We start from the raw sequence: 26975 nt of genomic DNA, 5'->3' as shown, positions 1-26975 counted from the left end.
CAAAGGAAAGGACAATTTATACCAGAGAGTTGCAAGGGGATGCTTACTTGAACTTCTGAGAAAGAAGAGCCAATCTCCTCTTGATGTGAATAAATATATTACCTCAATTGCCACTGGTAGTCATGTTGTGACTTATGGAATCTATCTCAGAATGAAGCAAATGCAGTGGAATACAGAGAAGAGGAATAAAAAATCTAAGGCTTTGAGGCCAAAACTGAGCCACTGAATTAAAAAAAAAAACTTGAAGCCTCCTGTTATGAGGGGATAAATCTTTTGCTTAATCCTGGCCAGGTTGAGATTTCCTTTACTGGGAGCGAAAATTATCTACACATATATAAAAGTCACACAATGGTTAGGTTAGATATTCAATTCACTTTGATTTTAAATGTATTCTGAATTAGAACTAACTTTGTACTGGTCAACATGATGTGGCTAAGAAATAGAAGAAATTATTTCTATGAGTAAAATACAGCTGAGCCAGCAATGATTATAGCCAGCAGTGCGACTAGGACTTAGAAGGAAATAAATCACTGAAGATAGATGTAGGCCATGCTCTCAGTTTATAGGTTAGTAAAATGAAAGAGTATTACAGGAAATGTAAACAGCAAGCGCAAAGATTAGAAGCGAGAGTGGGATGCAAGCTAGGAATGAAAAGCAGCTTGGTATGGTGCGGGTGTGGAGTGGAAATTGGAGGAAGAGATGAACAGGGAAAAGTAAAATGTAAATGATAGCGTTAAAGAGGAAGCATTGTGCATAACCTCATAAACCATGTTAGGACTATCCTAAGAGCAATGGGGAGTAAGCAAAAGAGTGAGGCCATGAGATTTGCACAAAGATCATACTGGCTGCAGCATGAAGAAAGGATTGGAGGTAAAGAGGCAGGCAGACCTATTTTAGTAGGTTTATATATTAACACAGATGAGTTCAAACTAGTAACAATGGAAATATTGGGACTAACGCTCAGGTGACCATCTCTGTCTTCACACATACTTTTATTGATTGAGTTACACATCTACCAGATATTTCAGGAAAATAGCACAGTAAAATTTAAAGATAATTGCGCCTAACTGTATTAAGGTATGAAATTCTACCTGAAGGGTTATAACCACTCTTTTAATACCAAAAAGCTCTGTTACCACCACCAAACCTCCCACATACTATCTCCTACAAAAGCATGAGAAGAGTAAAGCATGAGATCACCTGGAGTTAATAGTCCTAGAGCAGTGGTTCTCAACCAGGGGCAATCTTGCTCCGAGACATTTTTACAACTAAGCAGGTGCTATTGGCATCTAACAAGTAAAGGGATGCTATTACTAAACGTCCTACAATGCACAAAGCAGGGCCCAAAACAAAGAATTATCCAACCCAAAATGTCAATAATGCTAAGGTTAACAAACTCTGCTGTAGAGTGATGGTTCTTAAAATGTGGTCTCCAAGTCAGCATCACCTGAAAACTTGTGAGAAATGCAGAATCTCAGGGCCCAGACCTACTGAATTAGAAAGAAACTCTAGACATTGGGCCTCGCAGTGTTTTAATGAGCTCTCCAATGATGCTGATCAATACTAAAGCATAAGAGTCACTTCTTAGTATTAAACTGAATGCAGTCAGAACACAGAGGTGAAGTTACTTGTCCACAGCCACCCACGGTTAGTATAAAACAGAAATCAGGCTTTGAACTTAGGTGGTCTAATTTCAGAATATATATATATATATTCTTAACTACCATGTTATACTGATCCTCAATTTTAAAAAAATTGAAGCTTTAGAAAATATGTGCTTTAATTTTTGTACATCTGATTTCTTTATTGCTCGAGTAGAAGACAAACATTGTTGGTAGAATGGAGTAAGGCAGAGAGAATGGAATGGGGAAGATACCATCATAAAAATTATACTCTCCCTAACTTTGCACACTAGTGTGCATTTTACAGGCTGCTAAGTAATATGAAAATTATAAGGATATGTTAATGTTACTGGCTTCCCTAGAAGAAATGTACTGAGCCTATATGATAATTATTTTCTCACTTAGCTTCTTGCCATTAACTGGTACTATTCCAGATTCTTTCTGGGTTTTCAGTCTCTAAAACCTAGCAAAGAGCAATCTTTTTATGTACAGTTCAAGAAACTGGGCTTGACAGGTGTAACAGGCAGGGCAGATTTTTCCAACAAGTGAGAAGATATTTTGACTCAGAGGGTGGGGAGAGCAGGTAGAGTGGAAATTTTCAAGCACATCCTGCTGAACTTGCTTGCTGCACAAACTGTGATTTGAAATTTAAGCTTAAGATGTTTTCTACTAGTAGGATACTTTGTCTTTTGATGATGATTCCTCTTTCAACAAAAATTTGGAACATTTGGTTCTTGGGTCAGTAAGCTCTCTGATACAACAATTTATTCAGCATTTGGGGCAATGAAATGTTCCACAGAAATGAATTCTGCATAAGTGACTAACAGTTATCCCTTTAAGTGCCTGAGCTTTTATTATTTTTACCATTTCTAGTGGAAGAATATCTAAAATGTAGTATATACCTCTTACCTCAAACTAAATGCCATGTAGTGAAAACAAACTTTTATTTGAGATTCAGGATAATTATGGTCTTCAATAATTGAATATGGAGGCTCTTGAATTACCTAAGGCTGTCAGTTCAAAGACTGAATCACCCAAACTGAACTTTGAGTTCTTGTATCTTCTCTGTTACTGACAGCTGTCTGTATTTTGCTGAGCACTGCAGTTACCCTCTAACTTGTTGTGTGCAAAGAAACCACAAACCAAGTTGGCTAGAAGTTTGTGTAAAATAGAGTAAATTATTCTAAATGGCAGTCTTTTCTTTGGAGTGTATTGTGTATGTATTCCTCTTCCATTTGGGTTTGGAATTAATCTGGTCTCCAGATATGAGGGGAGCTACGAGACTGAATTTACATTTTCAGCTACTTTAAACATTTTCCACATAAACATTTATTCTGCTTTTTATAATGACAACTAAAAGAGAACAAATCCAGCATTTAAACTCAACTTTATTTTGAAACATTTCAATGTCCAATGTTTTAAAATGTTTCCAAACCTTAGAATTGTGCATCTCTGTGTGGACTCTCCTCTCCAGATTTGTCCCTGGTAATCCCTAATCTTATCTTCTCCGGTGACATTTCAAAAAGTCGGTTCTACAATACCGTATTCCTTGACTTCTCTACAGCTGATAATCTGGATTATCTGTTTTGACATTTTACCAGATTCAAAATTGATGCTCTCATACTGTGTGTTTCTATTAGTAGCTCTTCAAACTTCCTTCTATGATTCTTCTTCTATATTTTTAGTAGAATTTCTCACTCAAATAACTTCGCTAACTACCATCTTTTTTGCAGATGGCTTTCAAATACACCTCTTTGTTTCCATGACTTGTCTTTCTGGACTTTAAACAATGTAGCCCTACTTCCAATTCAATTAGATTCCTCATCCTTGCCCTCTTGTCTCTTTTTCTAGCATTTAGGGAGGCACTACTTTGTACAGGCTCAAAACACGTGTTAAGATCCTCATCTTTTTGCAAACCTATTCTGCCAGACCTATTCCTTTCACAGTATCAGAGAATGTGATAATTCTTTATCTGTCCCCTGCCTAGTCGAACCTTAGCCACAATGTGCAGCTTATCAGTTTTCTCTCTCCTCTAAAATACAACAGTAAAACCCATTTCCCCTCCTGAAGCTGGAACCCAATTACAGTTGTAGGATGAATGTTAATGTTATTGTAAACTATCTGAAATACCAAGAATGGCCTATTATGAAAGTTAATGAATATTATCAAGCTCTGCCATTGCATGTATTGTTTCAGAAAAAATTTGATTCGTGACATAACTCAAATTATGAAAATCTGACTATTTTCATTACGTTTGTTACAACCAACTCAAGGCAATGCTTCTCTAACTTTTCCACGGAAGTGTCTCCACATAGCACAGTGACGTCTATACTCCAGGGATCTGAACTTGTAACCCAATATTTGACATCTGTGTTTTACCTTTAACATTAAGACAAATGCAGTAGTCACCTCCATAAATATACTAATGTTTTAGTCTAGAAATTACATTTAACATTTTTAGCAATAAATAAAATGAATACTCCAGAAAGAAGCACTAGGTCTATCCGGTGGCTCAGAAGACCTCTCTACACGCACGCACACACACCATGAACTGACCCCACGGTTTGAGAAACACACAAGCGTGGGATTTATAGCCAGCTCTCGAAGAGGCTGCTAAAGGCACGATTGCTGTCATTAGAATCAAAAAAGTATTTACTTTAAAACGTGATTGTTTTAATAAACGTTTAATTATTTAAAATTAGAATCCCACAACGTTGTCCCCGAAATGTCGAGTTCCATTACTGATTCCCAAATACCTTCCAGATTTGTTTTTATCTTTACTACCTTTAATAAGTACCTCCAACACCACTTGGTTTCTAATCACTAAAGTGCATCTCGCATTTTAAATACTGTATCTGGGTGCCTTTTTGTATTTTTCCTACCCTCCCTTAAAAGTACTTCTCCTTTTCCAGTGGGCCAGCTCACCCTTCAAGGGGCTGCGCCCCATCCTGCGTGAACGTTACAACAAAGGCGAAGAGCGTCGTAACCAGGGGTCCCGAGTGCCTCTATAGGCTGCCTGGAGAGCAGAGAGAAGCAACGCTTCGGTGTCCCTGGGAGCGCGAGAGTGAAGCGCCAGCGCCTCATCAGCTGCAAACAACAACCCTAATTACAGCGTTGCCTGCACCCCATCATTAGCTCCCACTGGACCAACACCTCAAACCCCGCAAGTCTCCCTCGGACCCTTAGGCCGAACCTCCCGCGCCCGGCCGCTCCCGGCCGACCCCCGCCCAGCCGCGGGTGTAGACGCGGCCCGCACTGGCGTCCCCCGGCTCCGCCCGCCCCAGGCCCCGGATGTGACGGCACCGCTGCCCTCGGCGCTCGCCCCCCACGACGAGCATGGGGGGATCCCGGAAAGGCGGCCTGGGGGCGGGGGGTCTTCCCCGGACCCACCAGTCATCACATACCCAAGTGAGAAGGCTCTCGCACAGCTCCACTCGCTCTGCGGACTCCACGTTGAACATCTTCCCCAGCTGGGGTTTGGCAGTGCCTCCCCACCTTGCCAGAAACGGCAGCCGCTCGGGCCGGGGCCGCGTCGGAGGGTCCGGGCAGCCGATCTGGTCTCTGGCCCACCCTGTCTTCGGATCCTGGCCGCCGACTCTGGTCCGGCACTAGCAGCGGCTCCCGCACCGTCACCCCGGGCGCCCCTCCTTCTCTTCTCACTCAGGACGCGCGCCCGCCGCGCGCGCCCCCGGCCACGCCCGCAGCGCCGCGCCCCGCCCCCAGCTCTGGCCAGAGCCGCGGTCGACGGGCCACTGCGCGCAGTCGCGCTCCGGCCCCCCGCCTCCCGGCCGCCGCCGCCGCGCGCGCCCCGACGCTGCCCCCTGCGTGTGTCGGCGCGCGCGCGCCGGGCCCTGGCGGCGAACCCTCGGCGCGCGCCCTCACGGAAGCGCGGCAGTGCGCGTGCGCCTGTGCCCGCACTCCAAAGTAGAAAGGGGACTGCTAGTGGTTGTCTGGGAGGGGTAGCGGGGGCAGTCCCCGGAAATAATTCTCTATCTTCGGGAATTGGCAAGGTATCCTCTGCGGTGGAGAGGTACGCGCCCCCTTCCCACCCCTCCCCGGCCTCAGGGCCGCGGCTGGGCACGCCTACCTGCGTCGGAGCCGGAGGAACCCGAGCAGGGCTCCGCGTGGGCGGCACTACCCCGGGGTCGCCTCGGGACTGCCGAGGCTCTTCGCGGCGGGGGAGTTGATGCCTCGGACTCCGGGGCTCCACGTTCCTTTAGGAAGCCTGAGGCTAAGCCCCAGAATACCCCGATCCCGTCCGGACTCCCCCGGAGACGGTGGAAGGGCCGAAGTGTGGCGTCTAGATGGTAGTAGGTGGACTTGGCCAGCGGTGAGGAGAACCGTGGATCTTTCTTGGGTCTCATGGAGTCTCGACCCCGTGAAATCTTTAGTTAAAGTAGGGAGAGGGTGTGCAGGGTGTGCATCAGATTGCCTATCTGTGACGACCCGACAGTTTTTAGGGCCTGTTTCTCTTAAGAGTTGTCCTTCCTTAATGGCTAGGTTCATCGTCCGCGAGCTATACACCTTTCTGGAAGTGTGAATCTCTGCAGGATTACCGATAAAATATTATGCGATATAACATGCTGGAAAGTACATAACAACGATAACAACGTACATGTGTAAAGAATACTAATAAAACATCCAGATAAAAACAACATTGCTGGTACCTCAGAAGTTCCACCCACACCTTATATTCCTTTCTGAGCACAATTCCCTCCCCAGACTGGTTTATTCACTTACTCGCTTTTTTCCTTATAGCTTTACCAACTAGGTATGCATGCCTAAACAATAGTTTTTCTGTGCCTGTTTTTGAACTTTTATGAGTGGGATCATATTGTTATTTTGTGACTTTGAATTAATAGAAATTGTGTATTAGGTAATTTTCGTTGCTGTCTAGTATTCTGTCGTATGAATAGAACTGTATCCATTCTATTGTTGATGGCATTTTGTTCCAGTTTGGTAATACTAAGAATAATGCTATAAGCTTTCTTATACCTAGATACTAGTGCAAATGTGTAAAAGGTTTTTTAGGATATGTACCGTGGAGTCCTAGAATTGTTGAGGGTGTACGTAACTTTACCAGACAACGCCAAATTTTTTTAAGGTGCAGCTGGTTTAGCTTCCCAGGACACAGCTTTACTTAGTTTTGCAGTTCCTGCCCCCCTCCCCCCACTATCCTTTTCTCATTAAGAGTAGATTTCATCATTGGGCATTAAGAACTATCAAGATGGTACCTCTTTTTTTTTTTTTTTTTTTTAGCAATTTTATTTTTTTATTTTTATTTTTTTTAGACGAGGCAACCCTTGGTTGACCTTACAGATTGCAAGGACCTTGTCAGCTTACAATCCCTTATTTTTTAATTTTTTACACCTACAGCACCTGGTCTTCCTAGGTGGTCTCCCATCCAAGTACAAACCAGGCCCAACCCTGCTTAGCTTCCAAGATCAGGCAGGATGGGGCTTGTTCAGGGTGGCATGGCCATAGACCACTGAGTTTTTAATGATGCTTTACAGAGTACCAGTTAACAGTTCGTATGATGGTTTATCATTTTATGAATGTAAAAAATCTTACCTGAAGTCTTTCTTTTAAACATTCTTCCCTACTCCAAGGGCAGAGAAACCTTTAAAAATGATGTGTCTCACCTGCCTTTGTTTCCTTTGGTGCCTATGAATCTTTGTCAAACCAGAGTTCCTACACTCCATCGTAACTTGTTTCTGTAGAATCTCTTGCACTTTAAGTGACCATTACCCTTACTAGGCATGTAAAGTCAGTAGGTGAGCCTGACTCCCCTGCAGCTCATCATTGGATGTGGAGAACCACATGCTAGCTTTTTTCTGGAAGGACTGTAGTTATTGAGCACCTGTACTCCAGCTACTCAGGTTTTCAAGGCTTTGACACAATTGACCTAAGCCTCCTTTTTTAAGCATGACTGCTCATCCCAATGCATTTATGTATGATATTGCAGTGCTCTTAAAGTTTCATTTTGTAGCTCCAGTTACCCTCCATGAAGGAAATTATTTTAAAAGCTTCTTGGATGTCAATAATTGTCTGTAAAAGCCATGTGGCCACATTCAGTTTATCCTTTGAAGTTATGGAATTTCCTATATTTCCCTCTCTCTCTCCTCCTCTCCTCTCTGCGTGCACGTGTGTGCACGCGTATGCGTGTGTTTCCTGAAAACTTTAGAAAAGACAGGTGAGTGGAACTTATCTTAGCTGTCTCCTTACTCTAGTTATTTGTAGGCTAGTTCTCATCTATAGCTGTTTGTCACATTCAAGTAGACATGATGGTGTCCTGCATGGCAATGTTCCTAATTTTTTCCTGTCTTCCAGGGAATACATACTTAGAGCTTTGATTAAAGGCAGTTTGGTTGCTACATAGTATAGCTACAGGGAAGGTATGGCTGTTTTATCATGGTTCTTGCCGATTCCTTGACAGTTGTTAATAACAGAAATCAAACTATTATAGCTTCCATTTACTAAGAGCCTATATGATTTGCAAAAAAAGTGGCCATTTGATATGGTTCAAATTAATTTTATGTATTTTAAATATGCAGAAGCTGAGACCCAGATTTTCATAAGTACAGTTGTCTGACTTAAAAGCTTATGCTTCTTCAATAAGCCACTAAGACTTACCCAGCTAAGCAATAAAAAATCCAAACCTAGAAACCATTTCTGCTGCTATCAATTATCTATCGATTATTCAATCAATTATCAACAGTTTACAAGATATAAGATGTTTTGTTTCTATAAATCTCAAAGAGTTAATAACAACCAGTATTTTTTTTCATATTTGACAGGTTCTATGAAATAGATTATATATCATGTACTATAAATTTAATAACCTTGTTTCTGAGTTTGAAGTAAGCAGCATTTAGTGGCCCCTACAGCTTGTAATATTCCCTGTGCACTGCTCAAGGGAGTAAGATGTAGCCAATGAGTATGCCTCCCAGTGCCCTTCACCAAGGTCTTTGTAAGGCACCATCAGGAAACAGTGATTAGGGTCGTAGGAATGGGAATGGAGACAGATGGTTTAAATCTGAACACTGAAGCCTAATTTTCACCTCTCAAGAGAGGAAGCAAGTGCGGTACTGGCTTTTATTTTTATTTTTAAAGTAACATGTACTTGAAAGGAATTTAAACTATAAAACTGTACCCTGGAAAAGAGGAAGATCTGGCTCTCCCAGTCCTGCTCCCGACTTGTAACCATTTAACCTTTGGTATTTCTCTTTCCTGATTTTTTTTTTTTTTCTATTCCAGAAAACTCTGGATCAGAGAAATGTAGTGGTAGAAGGAATTTAAGGAATCCTCAGGTCCAGTTTTCACATTTTGCAGGAAACGAGAGGTCCTAAGAGATTAAATGGGGTCACAGTTATGGTAGCAGAATTGGAGCTAAACTCCAGGTAATGCTTGGGCTTCACTTGAGGGCCTATGCTATTGAACAAAATCAATAGCCCTGTTCTGTTCTAGATAAAACTTGACTGTGAAAAGCAAAAATTGAACAACTGAAGTTCAGATTGACTTTGGAATTCATTTTCAAGATTGAGGTTTATGCCATCTCAAGTAGAAAAGTTTCTTTTTATTATTCCTCCCTTATGATCTTAGATCAGCTTCTTTGCAAACTGAAATGGTATTATACCTCTTTTTTGAGCCACTAGCTCCTACAGTTCTTTTTTCTTTTTTTTTTTTTCTCTGATTATAAGCAAAACTACTGGCAGAAATTGAACTATTTAAGCCCCCAACTAGTATATCAGAAACCATTATTCATTCTCCATGTGAGAGCTCCTGGTTTTAGGTGGGATTTCCACATGACAGGAAAATGCAGCTGACCTCTATGTTCCTCTCAGAAACATATCAGCAGACTTCCCCTCCCACCCTCTCTCAGCCCAAGCACCTTCTTCGGTGATACTTAAATTTGTGAAAATAAAAAATAACTCTTCATAACAACATTGAGAACTTCTATAAAATGATGCAAATAACATTATATGGCTGTGCAATACTTAATGTATCCTGGATCTCTGAGCTCTTGGAAGTGTTTACAGAGCAATATTTATATGGTAGAATGAATACGTATGTGTATTTGTGTGTGTGTGTATATATTCTTATTAACTTACACATATTTTGAATAAAATGTTAGTATTTTCTATAGGAGTATCAGTTTAAAAATGTAATTTTCATAATTGACTATATATATATAATTTGTACAGTAGAATTTAGTCACATTACCACTGATTACACCTGGAAGGTCACAGAAATAAATGTAACTGTTTTGTTTGTTTGTTTTAAAGTACAAAGTAGTAAACTTCCTAAATGTACAGCATAGAAGAAGATCCTTACAACTCTGAAGTAACTAGATTTAGTAATTAGAGGCTGGGAATCTTGACACAGGGAATAACATTTTGGTTATCTTTGAGCAGATACAAATAGTTCTCATGGCCCTTAGGACTTTTGACACAGCATAGGATTCTAAAAAGAGGAAACCTGATAAAAAAAATCTAAAGTGACTACATGGCTCACCCCTAGGTTATTTGAGGCTGTTTCTTCAGTTTCAATTGGCAGTTCATTTGACTGTTCTTTTGAATAAAAATAATGAAGTTGAGGCTCTTTCTTTGAGTTTCCTGGTCTGAGCCTTCATCATGGATATTTGAAACCTGTCATTAGAAAGTTCCTCATATATCAGGCCATTACTATGTGTAAAGCTGATGAAAGCTGCCTTTGATCTGTTCATTTGCTTATGTTTCTTCAACAAGAGGTAGTTTTCTTACAAGCAGCCAGTTCAGATTCTTGTCAAAGGTGTTAGACCTTAACACTCAAAGTTTCCTCTTAGCAGAGACTCACCTGATTAGTGATATTGAATAAAACTCTTTTCAACGCAGTAAGTTACATCAATACAGAATTTTATTTTAATTATGAATAGTCATATATAGTTAATTGAATATTTATTTCCTTTATTTTCCCCTTTAGGTATCTTATAAGAAAGACTTTGAACTTTACTTTTTTGCCATCTGAAAAGAAAATGAATTACCTGTGATATTTAGACTCTGATGTGTTTGGGCTATCTCCCCTCATACCTAGAGAAATTGAGTATTACCATTTTTCTCTAGTGTGGTGTAAGGGAAGGAGAGTTTCATATCCTCCTTTACTCTTCATAAGGAAATGCAGCCTGAGAGTGATTCCACATTCCAGGCAGTTCAAAGAATTCTGAACCATAAGCTGAGCTTAGTCCCAAGTGAGGCTAATAGTTTTCCAAGCACCAGAATTTACATTAATTTAAATAGTCAGTATGGATATAAATGTCCTATAGCATCATTGTCTGTTACTTTTCAAATTACTAACACTATAAATAAGGTAAATCACTCTGACGTAAACATGTTTATTAGGTCTTACTGAGTACATTAGGCTAGGCAATATAGGACTATTTACAGAAGAAAACAATAGATTTTCTTCCCTAGTCATACATGGTAAATTCCATGGTGCATATTCAGTGCTATGAGGGAGAAGGATATAATCTACTTGGAGAGTTGGTATTAGGAATAATAAAAGAGCAATTGGACATGAGGAGTGTCTTCTTAAAGAAGCTAAGCTTGAAGAGGAAAGGGCATTTTTTAAATTTTTTTTAAAGAATGTAAATGGGTGATACATATAGTATGTTTTCCTTAAAGGAAATAGAATTCTGTACTCTCTAATGTTTGGCAAATTTTAAAGAACTCATTAATGGGGTAATCCATACTGGAGTCGTACTTAATGCAATCTACTTTAAGCAAATGCTACAAAAAATTAAATACATTAGAAGTCATTTATATTGTTTTTATTAGCATATTTCATTTTCATTGTGTCATTTGTAACTTTCATCTTGTTTCTTTATTTTTTAGACCTGGAATGGCCAAATATCAGGGTGAAGTTCAAAGTTTGAAACTGGATGATGATTCAGTCATAGAAGGAATAAGTGACCAAGTACTTGTGGCAGTTGTGGTCAGTTTCGCTTTGATTGCTACCCTGGTATATGCACTTTTCAGGTGAGACTAAAGGATGAAAGAATTGCAATAATATATATTCCAAGGGCCACTAACTTTCTGACTGCTTCTAGTAATGTTTAATATTTAATATGAAAAACAGATAATAGATCTCAGTGATTGTACACATTTACTAAGCCATTTTATTTTCCACCAGGCCCTAAATGCTACCATACATTTTTCCTCACATCAACTGTCTTATCAGATAAAATTTTAACTTATACACATTTTGAATAAAATGTTAGTATTTCCTATAGGAGTATCACAGTTTAAAAATGTAATTTTCATAATTGAATCCATCAACTTGTAGGTGATATAGTAAGTACAAAATATTTTCAGTGTTTAAATGGGAAAACTGAATCAAAAAAAGCCTTGGACAGTAAAGGGAATTTAGATTAGAATGAAAATTAGTGTTATAGAATCATAGAAAGATCTTAAATGACTCAGATGTCTATATAACAATATACAGAGACTAAGTAATAAACTAGAAATTTAAGTGATAAGACATGGAGATAAATAAAATTATATATATATATATATATATATATAAAATTGAAAACAAAATAGGCAAAAAGTATAAAATAGAAAAATATTAATTCCAGAAATTGCAGATTAGTCCATTTTCTGTAAAAATTACAGAAAGGATTATGAAGCAGAATATGAACACTTAGAAAAAATGGTAATTAATTTACTCTTTTACCTCTGCATGGTAATTTCTTATTAGAATAATATTATCTTTATTTCAGTAAAGTATTTTAAACAGTACCTGGTGATACACTTGTGGACATAATGGGGAAATGATAGCTAGATGATAGCAGATTTAAATGAATTCATAACTAGTTGACAAGTTGTTCCCAGGATTACTGACTTATGTTTTATGTAAACAAAAAAAGGAGGACACTGAATTGTTTCAGGGCTCTATTCTACTCATTTCTAGTAGCAACTTGGTTGAAAAAGGCAAAAGAAGAATGCTTATTAAATTGTCAGTTGAGAAGGATAGCTAATATATTGGTACAACAGAATCAAGATTCAAAAATGGGTCATCCCATACATCTAGGGTTTTTGACAATGGTGCCAAGACCTTTCAGTGTAGAAAGAGTTCAATAGATGATGTTGGGACACCTGGATAGCTGTGTGCAAAAGAGTGAAATTGAACTCATACCTCATTATATGCAAAAATTAACTCAAAATGGGTCAAAGATCTAACTGTATCAGTTAAAACTATCAAACTCTTATAAGAAAATAAAGTAGTAAATCATCAGGATTCTTAGTTATGATGCCAAAAGCGTGAACAACAAAAGAAAAAAATAGGTAAATTGGATTTCATCAAAATTAACAACTATCGTGCTTCAAAGAACATCACCAAGGTGAAAAGACAACCCACAGAATGGAAGAAAATATTTCAAATCATATATCTGATAAGACTCTTATATCTGAATATATAAAGAACTCAAAGCTCAAAAATAACTCAATTAATAAATAGGCAAAGAATCTGAATAGACATTCCTCCAAAGAATATATGTCAATGGACAGTAAGCACGAGAACAATGCTTGATAGCATTAGTCATCAGGGAAATGCAGATCAAAACCACAGTGAGATACAACTTTGCACCACTAGGATGGGTAGAATCAAAAAGTCAGATAATAACAATTGTTGAGGATGTGGAAAAATTAGAACCCTCATATGCTACTGGTAAGAATTTCAAAATGATACAGCTGCTTTGGGAAACTGTCAGTTCCTCAAATGATTAAAAATCGAGTAACAATTTCACACCTAGCAATTTCACCCCTGGGTATATATACTCATGAGAAATGAAAACATATTTCCACACAAAAATTTATACAGGAATGTTTATAGCAGTATTATTCGTAATATTCAAAAGGTAAAAACAACCTAAATATCCAGCAGATAAATGGGTCAACAAAATGTGTATATCTAATGAATATTATTCAGCTTTAAAAAGGAATGACATACTCATACATGCTACACCACGGATGAAACTTGAAAACATTATGTTAATTGAATAAACCAGACACAAAAGGCCACATATGAGTCTCTTCACCTGTGTCCGCAACAGGAAAATCTATAGAGATAGAAAGTAGATGGTGGTTGCTTAGGACTAGAGTGGAAGATGGGGGTATAACGAGTGATAGCTAAAGGGTATAGGGTTTATTTCTGAGGTGATGAAAATGTTTTAAAATCAACTGTAGTTGATTAATTATATCTTAATTGTTTGAAAAATGGCTCATATGAGGCAAATAAAAAAGTGTTCTTTACCTATAAGAATGGGATGCAGATATAAATTTATTGTCTTGTGAAAATATTCATGATAAATTGAGAATTTTTAAGTGAAAGACACATCATAAAACCGTAAGTCAATTATCCATTTTATTAAAAAATTATTTTTATAAGATTAATTTTATTTTAAAATATTTTTATTTTCCCTTATTTGTTTTTACTAATTTATTTACTATGGATACTTACTACTTGCATAATAAAAGTTTTTTCCTACAAATATGAAGCACAAACTAAAAGTTTCTATTTAATAAGGCAATTATATATTGTAGATACCAAAAAAATAATAATGTTAGGCTGCATTAATCAGAATAATCAGATAAAGGTCACATTTTTATTATATTCAGTTTGAGTTAAGAATTTTAATCTGGAAAACATTCAAGGTAGGTTATCAGAATGGGTAAAGCTATGGAAACATAAAAATGCTTGAAGGAACTGGGGATATCTAGCTTAGGGAAAAAGACTAGGACATAAAAGCTGTTTTTAAATATGAGGGCTTGTTTTTTTTTTTAATAATAAGGTTTATTCTGTGTAGCTTCATAGACAGAACCAGGGTGTAAAGGAAAAACCTACACATTTTCCTTCCTGAGTAGGGAAGAACTTGGTTCTTCACTTGTTTCTTCCCTACTGTATTTGCCTTTTATGTGACTACTTTTACAGAGAACACTTCTCTTCTGGTCACCAAATGTGTGGAGGTTTTTTCCCCACACAAAGCAGTTCTCCACAGCACCAGCTGGGTGTCCTATAATTTAACTCAATTCTGACATCTTCCTGTGAAGGGCTTAGTCCCACAAGACTGATCCCCACCCCACTTCAGATGCCAATCACAAATAATAGGTCCCCAGGTTACCCACAACTTCTTTTTTGGTTACAATTCAGAGGTTCCCGTGATGTCCACAGGTTCAATTAATATGCTAGAGCGACTCACAGAACTCAAAGAAACACCTGTTTGCCAATTTATTTAAGGATATGATAAAGAATACAGACAGACAACCGAATGAACAGATACATAGGACAAAGTCTGGGAGAGTTGCAAATGCAGGAGCGTCTACACCCTCCTGGGGTACGTCACTCTCCTGGTATGTAGATGTGTTCCCCAACCTGGTATGTAGATGTGCTCTCACTATTGAAATTTTATGGAGGCTTCCTCACGTAGGTGTGCATGATCAATTATTAACTATGTTTTTAACCCCTTTCCCCTATCTAGAGAATGGGGGTCTGGGATGGAACTGAAAATTTCAAGCTTCTAATCATAACTTGCTCTTTCTGGTGACTAGCTCTCACCCAAAAGCCATCCAAGAGCCCACCCAGAGTTGCCTCATTACAACAAAAGACATTCCTATCACCCAGAAAATTAGAAGTGTTTCAGCAGCCCTGTGTCAGGAATATTAGAACAAAAGATGCTCCTAGTGGTCTTATCTCATAGGAAATTAGAAGGGTTTCAGGAACTCTGTGCTAGGAACCAGAGGCAGAGACTAGTATGTATTATTTTCTATTATCTCACACAAGGCCAAGAGGTGAAGATAAATAATGAGATTTTTGGCTGAACCTAAGACGAAACTTTTAAAATTATGTAAGGTGTTCCCCATTACTTTGGCATTGTCTTGAATTTGACATGATTGAGTGGGAGATCAGTTTAAGTTTCTTCCCAGTTCTTCAGATTCAAATTCAATTGGCAGTCGTAATCTTGTTACTTCCACTAAAGTAATCATTTAGTGAGCTAGGCAAGGGGTGGCATTTTAAAAGTCAGACAAACCTTTTGTTTCTTTACTATAATTTATAATTTTTTTTTATATTGTGGTAAAATATACATAACATAAAATGTACCATTTTGAGTGTACAATTCAGTGGCATTAAGTATATTCACAATGTTGTGTAACCAACACCACGGTCTATTTCCAGAACTTTCTCATCATTACAAACACACTCTACCAATTAAATAATAACTCCCCATTTTCCCTCCCCAGCTCCTGGTAACCTTTATTTTACCTTCTGTCTCAATGAATTAGGCTGTTGTATGTACCTCATAAAGTAGAATACTACAATTTTTGTCCATTTGTGTCTGATTTCACTTAGCATAACGCACTTGAGGTCAAAATTTATGAGAATTTCATTCCTTTTTATGACAATAATTTTCCATTGTATGTATATACCATATTTTATCTATTCATCTGTCGATGGATATTTTGATTGTTCCTACCTTTGGGCTATTACGAATGATGCTGCCATGATATTGGTGTGTAGGTATCTCTTTGAGTCCCTGCTTTCATTTGGGATTGTTGCATCATATGGTGATTATATGTATAACTTTTTGAGGAACCTCTATCTGTTTTTCATAGCAGCTGCCCCATTTGTATTCCCACAATAATGCACAAGGGTTCCAATTTCTCTCCATCCTTACCAATACTTGCTACTTTGTTTTTTTGATAATAGTCATTCTAATATGTGTGAAGTGTATCTCATTATGGTTTTGATTTGCATTTCACTAGTGACTAATAATGTTGAACTTAGAATAAGCCATATATTTACTGGCTCTTTGTATGTCTTCTTTGGAGAAATGTCTAGACAAGTCCTTCGCCAAAAGCTAACATACCACTAATATCTTAACGTTAAAAATGTAAATCTAACCCCCACCCTAACAACCTAACCACCACTTCTAATTTTCAATACTCATATGTCTTATCCCATCCTCTTATATCAATGTCAATAACTTCTTGCCTTTGGTTCTCCATTTTAATTGTTAAGATACTAGTAGTATCTTGGCTTTTCTACATTATATAATTTTATTTTTTGTTTTTCTCTGTCCCCCTCCCCTCAAAGGTAAAAAGTTGAGACAAGGACCTAATTAAATATGGAAAAGTGTTCAAGTGCATAATATAGAATTATGTAGCTGCTTATTTTGAAAGAATTTTACAAAGAATTAAATATGTTAATTGTTCATTATTTGTGCGTCTACAATTACATTAAATCCCCAAGGTACTAGGCCACTGGATTTCATCATTTGTCAGTTAAAAGTGACCTGAGCCAATAATTGGTGATATCAGAATAGCCTGGAGTGTTCAGTCCTAGAATTGGAGTACAATTGTATGCCATCATTTACATTTATTACGTTATCAGTAGTTCTAGGTTGAAAACCATAAAGAAAACCAATTCATCTGATAATATTTTATATATTCAGAGTTTATTATATTTTATTCAACAGAAATGCACATCAAAACATTCACCCAGAAAACCAAGAACTAGTAAGGGTGCTTCGGGAACAACTTCAAACAGAACAGGTATTGTTTATGTAAATATGTGCATTTATGTAAGGAGTAGATGGTATTACTCCCCTTGCATATGAAATTGTTATGAAACAATAAATTACTTTTTGGAAACATGGGCTTCTTCCTGCTTTAAATTACATTAAATTATTTTGATTATATATCTTCGGATTAGGCAAATGAATCTTAATCTATTTAGATGGTTTCATATGTTGTTTTTTTAAATTTGCTTTAAAAACGGCAGTTTTTCTATTATTTAAATGTAAGGAAATAATCACTGTCTAATTGGCTGTAATGAAATGACCAAAAAGGGTGGCTTTTTCTGTTCTTTTTCTTCAAGATCAAAGTAACTAGTTAGGACAAGAAGAAAATTTCACCTCTGCCCCTTCTTTACTTTTAACCAGATGGACTCTCTAACAACCAGAAATGTAATATATTTTATGAAGGCTGGATTAAGTAGGATATTGTATACCTTCATGCAGAGATAGCTGACATCAAAAAACAAAAATTAAAAATTTATTTCCTATCCACCAATCAAACTTTAATTCCAAAGAGAGTTTCATAACTTATCTATTTACCAAATACTTACAGAAAATCTACCATATGCCAGACAGTGTTCTAGGCATTGGGAATTCAACTATAAACTCAGCAGACAAGAATTCCTACTTCATAGAACTTGAATTCATTGATGCAAAAATAGCTTAAGCGTATTAGTAGTACTCTATTCCAGAGCTATCGTTATCAATAATTCATGCTGGGATAGTGTTTAATAATTTACAGAATGATTTCACATACAACTATTATTTGATCTTCAAACATGATAAGTAAGGCAACTATTATCCAATTTAACATATTAGATCACTAAGATTTGCTTAAATTCACACTAAGATTACATGACTAAATCTAGATAAACAGGAGTCCGAGCTTGAGGGGGATCTTCCAGGTTTTTTTGTACCTCGCAATTTCTCAGAAATAGCATACAGCTCTAGTAGGAATAAAGCTAGCGAGAGTCTATGTGGCATCCTATATGGTAGCCACTCACATGTGGTTATTTACTTTTAAATGAACTAAAATTAAAATTTTAGTACTTTAGTCACACTAGCCACATTTCATGTATTCAGTAGCCACATGTGACAACCATATTGGATAGCATAAATAAAATTTTCATTATTGCATAAAGTTCTGTTGGACAGCACTGGTAATTGTTTTTTTCGGTCAATTAATTTTCAAAGAAGAATAATGAAGAGAAAGGTAGAGAGAGGAACATTAAGTGCTATGTTTTTCTTTTTTGCACCATTAAAAATGACAAAATAGACTCTAACATCAAGCTGTGACCTTGCCTTACAGAACATTCTAGTATTTTAGGACTGTTTTTAGGACACAGGGGATTTTAGTTATAGTTTATTAATTTTAGATGACAAAAAGCTTTCATTTAGTTTACAATTAAGGACAGCTCATATTTAATGAATGTTTTACTTTTTATTTTGGTAATTTGATGTTTTTAATGTGATCTACTTTGTTTATGATGTATGCTAGGTGCCAAAAAAACAGATTTTGATAAATATTTTAAAAGATATACATTATGTACTAGTACTAGATAATTTTCTAGTTCCTGGGGTACCAACTACAATGAGTCCTACAAATAAAGTCCTTGTCTTCATAGCACTCATATTCTAGTGAGTTTTTTGATATCTGGATTCTTCTTGCACTGATGATTCTATTAAACATTCCTATTATAATCACATCAGTGATGTAACTGAGAAACATTAAAATTTACTAATCTGACTATGTGAAGGATTAAATTCAAGTTACCAGTTACCAGTGGTCTTATATTTTTCTGCTTCCAAAATGACTAAATATTCTTCTCTGAAGGTTTAATTCTGGTCTCTTGTGAGATATAGCATACATGCAACACTTGTCAGGAATGTATAAATGAAAAAGATGTTAAAAATGAAAAAAAGCTAATACTTGGGAAACAGTTTGACATTTCTTACTCTTCAGCTTATGCATTAGCTCAGCTTTGTGTTACTCAAAAAAATTACTCATTCTAATAGACTAAAAGAGAAACTCCTGAGTTAATCTAGGTTTTTATCTTTAAATTGCGTTGAGGAATGAAGATAGAGACCATGCAGTTTATAAATAAAACAACAATTTAGCCTCATAACTTTATCTAACTTATAAGACCTTAATCTATTGCATATCTAAAATTTGATGAAGATGACACAGTATTGACTGTATTCTTAAATATAATTTAACATAAAGGTAATTTTGAAAAGTTGATGTGTGTCATGTGTAAATACGTACATTTTTTTTTATCAGGATGCACCTGCCGCTGCTCGGCAGCAGTTCTACGCTGACATGTACTGCCCAATTTGTTTACACCAAGCCTCTTTCCCTGTGGAAACAAACTGTGGACATCTCTTTTGTGGTAAGCAGACAATGCTGAACTTGGTGAAAGTGACTATTCAGACCAAGACCCATATTTGTACACAGGCTGGATTCCTAATTTTCTCTTCATCACATTTTGTATTTCATGAGTAGGGTAGATTGCTCCTGATATCCTGCTGTACTTATTAGCCACTTTTAGTTAGTGTCGGTGGGTTCAAAGATTTAAAAAACTAGTTATTCAACTTTTCAATAAACAGAAATGTGTTTCTTTGAATAGTAATTCAAGTATGTTAATACCATGAGGGACTTACTAAATCCCTCATTGTTCGCCACTTTTTAGTAGTTTCATTTATTATTCATCCTTCCCCAGGCAGGAGGGTTCTTCTCTCAAGGACCCCGCTGCCCAAGACCTTTCTTTAGCTCTACTAACTCTGTTTTACTCTGAGTCAGTACAGAAGTTCTTAGCCTCTCTTTCTTCGTGATCTCGGGGAGTCGGTGATGGAGAATGGGAAATCTAGAGCATACAGTGGGACAAGAAGGGAATGTTGATTTCATACTTACTTAATATTAGTAAGGGAGTGCATTTTTCCCGACTATCCAGAAATATATAGAGAATAATGAGATATCATATAGTCATTGCTTATTATGGTCATATGAGATTAGGGAGCGTCAGTTATTACATGATACTTAACATACTTCATCTCATCTAACACCACAAAACCAAGGCTTGGAGATGTTAAGAAGTTTTACAAAGAGTACCAGCTGTTAAGGTACAGAGCCAGGTTTTAAACCTAGGCCTAACTTCAAACCCTATGCTCAATTCTACTGTGATTAGTGGCTTATATAACTACTCTCTATTTAAGATTTATCCAATCACTAGACCTATTTTTTTAAATTTATTATGGTAGCATTAACAAAATCTAGGCCTATTTTTTATTGGTAGTATTTCTTTCTGTTTGAACAGCTGTATTCAAAATTGGGTTTTCATTGCTCCCAAACTACGCAATATACATATAAAGACTGATTTAAAATGTAGCATACAGTGATCCTATAAATTGCTTTCTCCCCTTTGTATTTTTTGTCTAAAATTCATTATATGGAATTCTTAGGTATAAAGTGTAACTATTTATGATACTGGTGATGACATACTCATTTGAAATCCATACTATGCAATGCCAGGTTTTCTATACCTTTAGTAAGTAGTCACCAGCCCCATTATTGCCTCATCCATTAATTTCAACCTCTTTCTTAAGATTTTTGCCTAAGTAGCTAACAAATTATAAAACACTGATTTCAGTGTCTCTTTAATTATCTGTTGTAAATGCTAATGAGCTGCAAAATAATGAAAGATCAGACAAGGAGAATTAAATGGCCATCAGAGAAAGCAGATACTTTCCTCCCCTCTCAAATATCTGGTAGATATTCTTAATCAATTGGACACTCTTTTTCTGAGTCTTGATATGGCCTCGACCATCCTCTAACACAGTACTCCAGGCAAGTGTTAGGAATCAGTGAGGTTTGGCAGGCAAGATGAACTCTTATTTGCCAACCTGGGTTTAAGTAATTCACTGAGTGGATAACCCAGTCAATTGAAAGATGGCTCTATTGTGTTCTTGGTTTTACCTTTGGGTCTGAGGTAATAGGGTAGATTGCTTCTGATATCCTGCTCTACTTATTAGACACTTTTATTTACTGTCTGTAGGTTCAGAGGTTAAAAAAACTAGTTATTTAACTCAATAAAAATTATTTGAATAATAGTTCAAGTATATTGATACCATGTATAACAAGAGCACTTTAGCTTGGTTCCTATATATGGAACTAGTTCTGTTCCTTTATAGTGAGTTAAGAGTAATGCAGTAACAGACTTCACTTTACTTACATTTGTAGCCTTGTTATTTTAATTCCCCAGCAGTCTTATAATGTCTTAGTCCCATTTCACAAATAAATGGATTTACAGAGATTGTGACCCAGATTAAAGTCATTGAGTCATCTCTCCCACAATCCTATTTAGGTGCATCTCTCTTTTAAAGAGGGAGAAAGTTGAAGAAAAGGGAAAATATCAAATATATCATAGCAGATATGTATGAACTGAAGTGTTTGATTTGCTGGACCATAGTTTGTCAGTGCTGGCAAGTGGCCATTATAAAATTTGCAGAACAAGGACACCAACACCCGAATTTGTGGAAAAGAGATGTGGGGTTAAATAAATTAATAGATGTCAAAAAATATTGACCTTTTGGGTGAAAAGGTAGTAGATAAACCTAAGGTATCATTACAGATGGTAATAATAATACTAACATATTTAGAAGGTTTGCTTTTGTATAGTTTCTATATGAAATTAGATTGCTCAAAGTACTTAATAGTATCTAACACCACACGCTGAGAGTAGGAAAAAAATGTCAGATAAAGATTGTTTAGCTTTTATATTTATCTTTAAATTGTCGAACCAGTTTTTCTCCATAGTCACTGTAATGTCCAATCTGGACAGTCTTTACTGAGCCTACTGCTTGCTTACCAGTCTCCTCATATACCATTTATTTCTGTATCCTGCATTTGCCCTTGCTATTCATAAAACCTGGAACATCTTCCCTCTGATTTCTGCCTATTTAAATCTTTGCTATCCTACAAAGTTCAGTTGAAACCCTATCTCTACAAGTTTCTCTCAAACATCCCAGAGAGTTCTCTCTGTACTCCTTTTGTATTTAAAGTTAATATTACACAGTTCAAGACTTAACTACCTTCTGATTGATTTAAGTATGTCACCTTGGCTCTCCTCACTTTGATTGTCATTGCTTGTTCTGAATTCTGGACAATTAGTTGATCTGGGAGAATCAGAATAAGGAACACAGGAAGCTAAGCCAGGTTGCTAAGATAAGAGTAGGAATACAGAGAAAATCCTGGAGATAGAAGAGAAACAGGAAGCACTGAGTTCAGATTCACGGTGGGACCTGGATGGTCTGAGAAACCGGTGTCCTGCACAGAAGAAAATGAAGTGGCCTCTTAAACATCAGACAGTATTTAAAAATATCCCTTCTTCATTTGTTATTGGTCTATAATTTAGTGCTTCTACACTTACCTCACCCACCACTTTCTGAGGTCTTCCTTTAGGCTGTGTTTAGCTGTTTTGCTGCTCACAAACACCTGCAAGCAAAAGAATCAAACCCATACAGTATAAAAGTTGATTCAATTATTGAACTGAATTATAAACTTTCTTAGGGCAGAGAACATGTAATCTTTGTATTACTATTATTGAAAAATAACTTGGCTTTATAAACTCATAAAAAAAATAGAAGTTTTTTTTTTGTAACATACATATCAAATTTGGAACAGAAAATCTAGGCCTTGTTGGTGACTTGTTGGTGACTTGTTGGTGTCATATATAAAATGATGTTTAATTACTGTTTTATTTTACATAGGAAATGCAATATTTTCTAGTAAGCCTCATAGCACTGAAGCAAATGATGCATGCTTGCTTTTAATTGTACAAGAATGTCTGTATCTTACCTGGTAGTTTTTTAATGGCTGGGAATTATTGAAATTGCCTGAAGAGTGTGTTGGATGAAGTAAAAAAATATTTTAAAATAAGGTAATACTGTTAAAATATTTCAAATATTTTAAATTTTATCAGGATATATGGACTTTAAGACATCATTATTAATGTTTTTTTCCCATTAGGTACCTGCATTATTGCATACTGGCGATATGGTTCATGGCTTGGGGCAATCAGTTGTCCAATCTGTAGACAAACGGTAATGTTTGTATCCAGAAAACATCACTTATGCTAGTTCACTTTGTAAATTTTTATAGCTTCTATATCTAGCTTTTGAATTACTTTGGTATTTTTAGCCAAACTGCCATTATCCAAAGCTTCTTTGATGTTACTCCATTATTTTTTAATGTCTTAATGTTGCCCCCAAAAGGGAATTCTCTTTGAAATCCTTGAGTTGTAGTGGAAAAAAATGGTAAATGAATTCTCTCCCAAATCCTAGTCAGTCTTTGTTTAATACCAGCAAAGGAATAACTAAATTAGCCCATCAGGCTTAAGTAAATTCCCTTACATATACTTCTTTTGAAAAAATTGTTTTTCTTTCTTAACTTATTTTAATCTCCAGTAAGGTCCAGATAATTTTAAATGAAGATTGATAATTTTTAAAAATGCCTCTTTTGGAAACATAACTGCACTGAATTATCCAGAAGAGATGTGACCATTATAGTTAGAAGAGAAGCTATCTCAGGAGGGAGGCAGTATGTTTTTATAAACATATACTGAAAACTAAAATGTCAGCACAGATGAGATTGCCAAATTTTCTGTTTCTTTGACAAACTAGAAAAAGCAATATACTGAAAAATCTGAGAAAATGAAGTTCTTAGTTTTTTTAATTAATAAATATAGCAAAATAGGACATTCTATTAGTTGTGCATAGTTTTTTTACTTCCCTAATAGTTATTTTCCATGTAAAATAAAAATATATACCTTTCTAATAATGAATTATGAACATGTAAAAGGACAGCATCTCCTTAGGAAGTCTTCTAGTGTGCAAAATAAAGTCCTAAAAAGGTAAATTTCCAAGTAAAGATGTCAAATTCAATGCATGTATTTACTTTTGCTCTCTCTTGCAACCCCACTAAAACAATAATAAAGGATATTTTATAAAGACACAAAACCACAGAGACCAAAAAATAAAACAAAATGATAGAAATGTCAACAATTTTTCAAAACTTATTTGTAAAATATAACAGACATACAGAAAAGCACACAAACAAAGAAGTACAGCTCATTGAATTATCCCAAAGCAACACTGGAGTAATCACCACTCAGATGAAGAAACAAACTGGCCAACAGCCCCAGAACCCCTTCCTCTCCTAGATGTAAATACTATTTCAATTTTATGATAAGCATTTGATTTTCTTTATAGTTTTACTACCTTAGCATGTACTCCTGAGATTATTGTTTAGTTTCATCTGATTTTGGACTTTATATAAATAAAACTATATGGTATATATTGTTAAACGTATATACACATACATACATAATATATTTCAGACTTTGTTCTGGCTATCCACTGCCCTCCATCACTGCCTTCCTTTTTTTGGTATAGAGAAGGAAGTTTGGGGCTTTTTCTTCTTCTTACTTCTACATTTCCAAAGTCTGCCTCTTTTACATTTGACTATCACATGGTCAGAGGGAAAATCTATTTTTTTTGTACTGTGTCTCTGGATGATTTTATATGTGACACAAGGCAGTCAATACTGAAACTTATTTGCCAGTACCACTTCTCATCATCTTTAGCTATCTGCCAGCAACACTGAGACCAGGCCCTAGGCTTTGCATTAAAGAATAAGTTCTACCACCTGTGACTTTTCATAGGGTATATATAAATTAGCAAGTAGTATCCTTTGGACCACTCATAAATTGGCCAGAGGCTAAGAGAGTGGAGATAAAATTGTTTTGATATAATAGCTTTTGGTTTCCTAACTATAGAGTAATTCATCCTGGAGGCAAGACAAGTGGCAGATACCTTCTCTACCTCCTGTTTCACTGGAAATAATAATGCATAGGCTGCTGCCTCTGGCTGGAACACACCACTTCTCTCACTGAAAGCATACACTAACAAACCAATGGCCCTACCTGTGTTTCAAGGGCTAGCTTAAGTTTAAAACTTTCTAGACACCCCAGGGAGAAGTCTTCACTTTCAAGCATCATTATAACATCTACCAGAGGCCTTAGAACAGGCTGTTGAACAAGCCTGTCTCCCTTTCTATCTTAGGGATTGTAATTACCAACAGGTAAGGCCGTGTCTTAATTTTTTTATGTATCAAGCACTTAACACAGTGCCTTGCCAGCAGCAGGTGCACAGTGAATGGTTATTGAAAGAATACATTTTTATTAATGAATTTATGAAGAAATAACTGTACCTGCTGTTCCTACTACCTACTGCTGTTAGTCACTCCTTTGTTTAGCTGTTTGGAAGAACATCTGAGCAGTGAGAAGCCCTAGTTTTACAGCTGAACAGAAGGATATAAACAACAGCTAGATGGTTTAAACCTAAATCTGTCACTGCTCCTTCCCATTTTTATCCCATTGTACAGTGGCCAGTTCTGTAGGGGTTTTTCATGGTACTATCATTTTCAGTTTACCCAAGTGTGATCATGGGACATTTGTGTATCCTTACCTCTACCATGGAAGAAAAAGGGTTTAAATGTATTATGTTATATAACAGTATCAAGAATTACCTTTTTTGATTATAGGAGGGATAGGTGATTGAGAGCTGGTCCCTACAATAAATGTATCTCCGTAATATGGTTGGTAGCATTCAAAGACATTTCAAATACCAGTAAGGATAAGGAATCATGATTTTAATCAAGAAAGAAATCCCTTATTCTCTTTGAACATGATAGGTAAATATTTGTATATGTCACTTTGCTCCTGAATGTTTTCTTATTATTCTTGTATCTTCAAATATCTGTTAGCCCAAACAGAGAACTACTGACTTCTTCCCTGGTGTGGATTGGAAAATATTTTATAGGAGTTCAAATTACATTTTGCGTTGGATTTTATTGTAAGGCAACAGTAACTTACTTTAAAGAAATGATGAAATATAAATTCAGAAGCTTTTCTCATTTTATCGAATAACACAAAATGAAAAAAATTAATGCTGCAGAAAAGTGTAACAGTTTTTTTCTATAATATACAGGTAACTTTACTGCTACCAGTATTCGGTGAAAATGACCAGTCTCAGGATGCTGTACGATTACATCAAGATATTAATGATTATAACCGGAGATTCTCAGGGCAGCCCAGATCTGTAAGTAATGTGATAGCAGGTACTAAGTTAGAGTATAATAATACTTCTCTTTGGTAAAGTGACATTTACTAACAAATATTTTTTGACCATAAAAAATTTCATTGTTTATGTGTGTTGGGTACAGTTTTTACCTTCATCTTTGTTGTCATTCACTGAGTTAAAGCTTTACCAAGGACTACAGTTTTTTTGTCTTAAAAAAAAAAAAGGCATTATAAAAGTCTTTTGTGAAAGAGATACCAGCAAAAAAACAATAAGAAAAATTGGAGGGAAATGTAAAATTATCAACTCCTATGTGGTTCTAAAATAGGGTTTGTTTTATAAGAAATGTACAGCTGAGAACTTCTGAAGAGAGTTTTATAATAGTGTTTTACTCTACCTGGCCCATTTGAAATGTTCCCTTAAGTAACCCTAGGATTCGTTTGTTGTTGTTTTTGTTGTTGTTGTTGTTGTATAGCATCTTAGCTATTCAAAAGCATTCTAGTTTTAAAGAACATTAATTCTACAATTGACCCATCCCCTAAAAAAAGGCATGATAGATTAAAAATTCATATTTTACTCTCATTCTAGTTTTCTCAAAATTGAACAAAGAA

General features: G+C 36.3%; 2 protein-coding genes and 1 pseudogene across 6 annotated transcripts in view; 1 reads left to right on the top strand and 2 right to left on the bottom strand.

The window, feature by feature from the left end:
* The window catches only part of HOOK3 (hook microtubule tethering protein 3), an 82189-nt gene extending 76849 nt beyond the window's left edge, over window positions 1–5340 (bottom strand). The window contains exon 1 of one of the 2 annotated variants that reach the window (XM_039853643.1): window positions 5027–5340. In XM_039853643.1, coding sequence (XP_039709577.1) covers window positions 5027–5083 — 57 coding nt within the window. In that variant the 5' untranslated portion in view covers window positions 5084–5340. The remainder of the gene's footprint in view (window positions 1–5026) is intronic. The other variant, XM_039853642.1, reaches the window with a different exon arrangement.
* A 154-nt stretch (window positions 5341–5494) lies between these two features.
* RNF170 (ring finger protein 170) overlaps window positions 5495–26975 on the top strand; it is a 28165-nt gene continuing 6684 nt past the window's right edge. Inside the window, exons 1-6 of one of the 4 annotated variants that reach the window (XM_039853647.1) lie at window positions 5495–5652; window positions 11492–11635; window positions 17131–17206; window positions 19511–19619; window positions 23255–23328; window positions 26275–26385. In XM_039853647.1, the coding sequence (XP_039709581.1) occupies window positions 11499–11635; window positions 17131–17206; window positions 19511–19619; window positions 23255–23328; window positions 26275–26385 (507 nt within the window). In that variant the 5' untranslated portion in view covers window positions 5495–5652; window positions 11492–11498. Of the gene's footprint in view, window positions 5653–5693; window positions 5953–8905; window positions 9023–11491; window positions 11636–17130; window positions 17207–19510; window positions 19620–23254; window positions 23329–26274; window positions 26386–26975 lie in introns of those variants that run through there. The other 3 variants (XM_039853648.1, XM_039853645.1, XM_039853644.1) reach the window with 3 other exon arrangements.
* Window positions 6990–7108, bottom strand: LOC120595774 (uncharacterized; annotated as a pseudogene).

The sequence above is a fragment of the Pteropus medius genome, unplaced genomic scaffold (genome assembly GCF_902729225.1).
Source record: "Pteropus medius unplaced genomic scaffold, Ma_sr-lr_union100, whole genome shotgun sequence".
Classification (NCBI taxonomy): domain Eukaryota; kingdom Metazoa; phylum Chordata; class Mammalia; order Chiroptera; family Pteropodidae; genus Pteropus; species Pteropus medius.
This window is presented reverse-complemented; position numbering and strand designations above follow the sequence as displayed.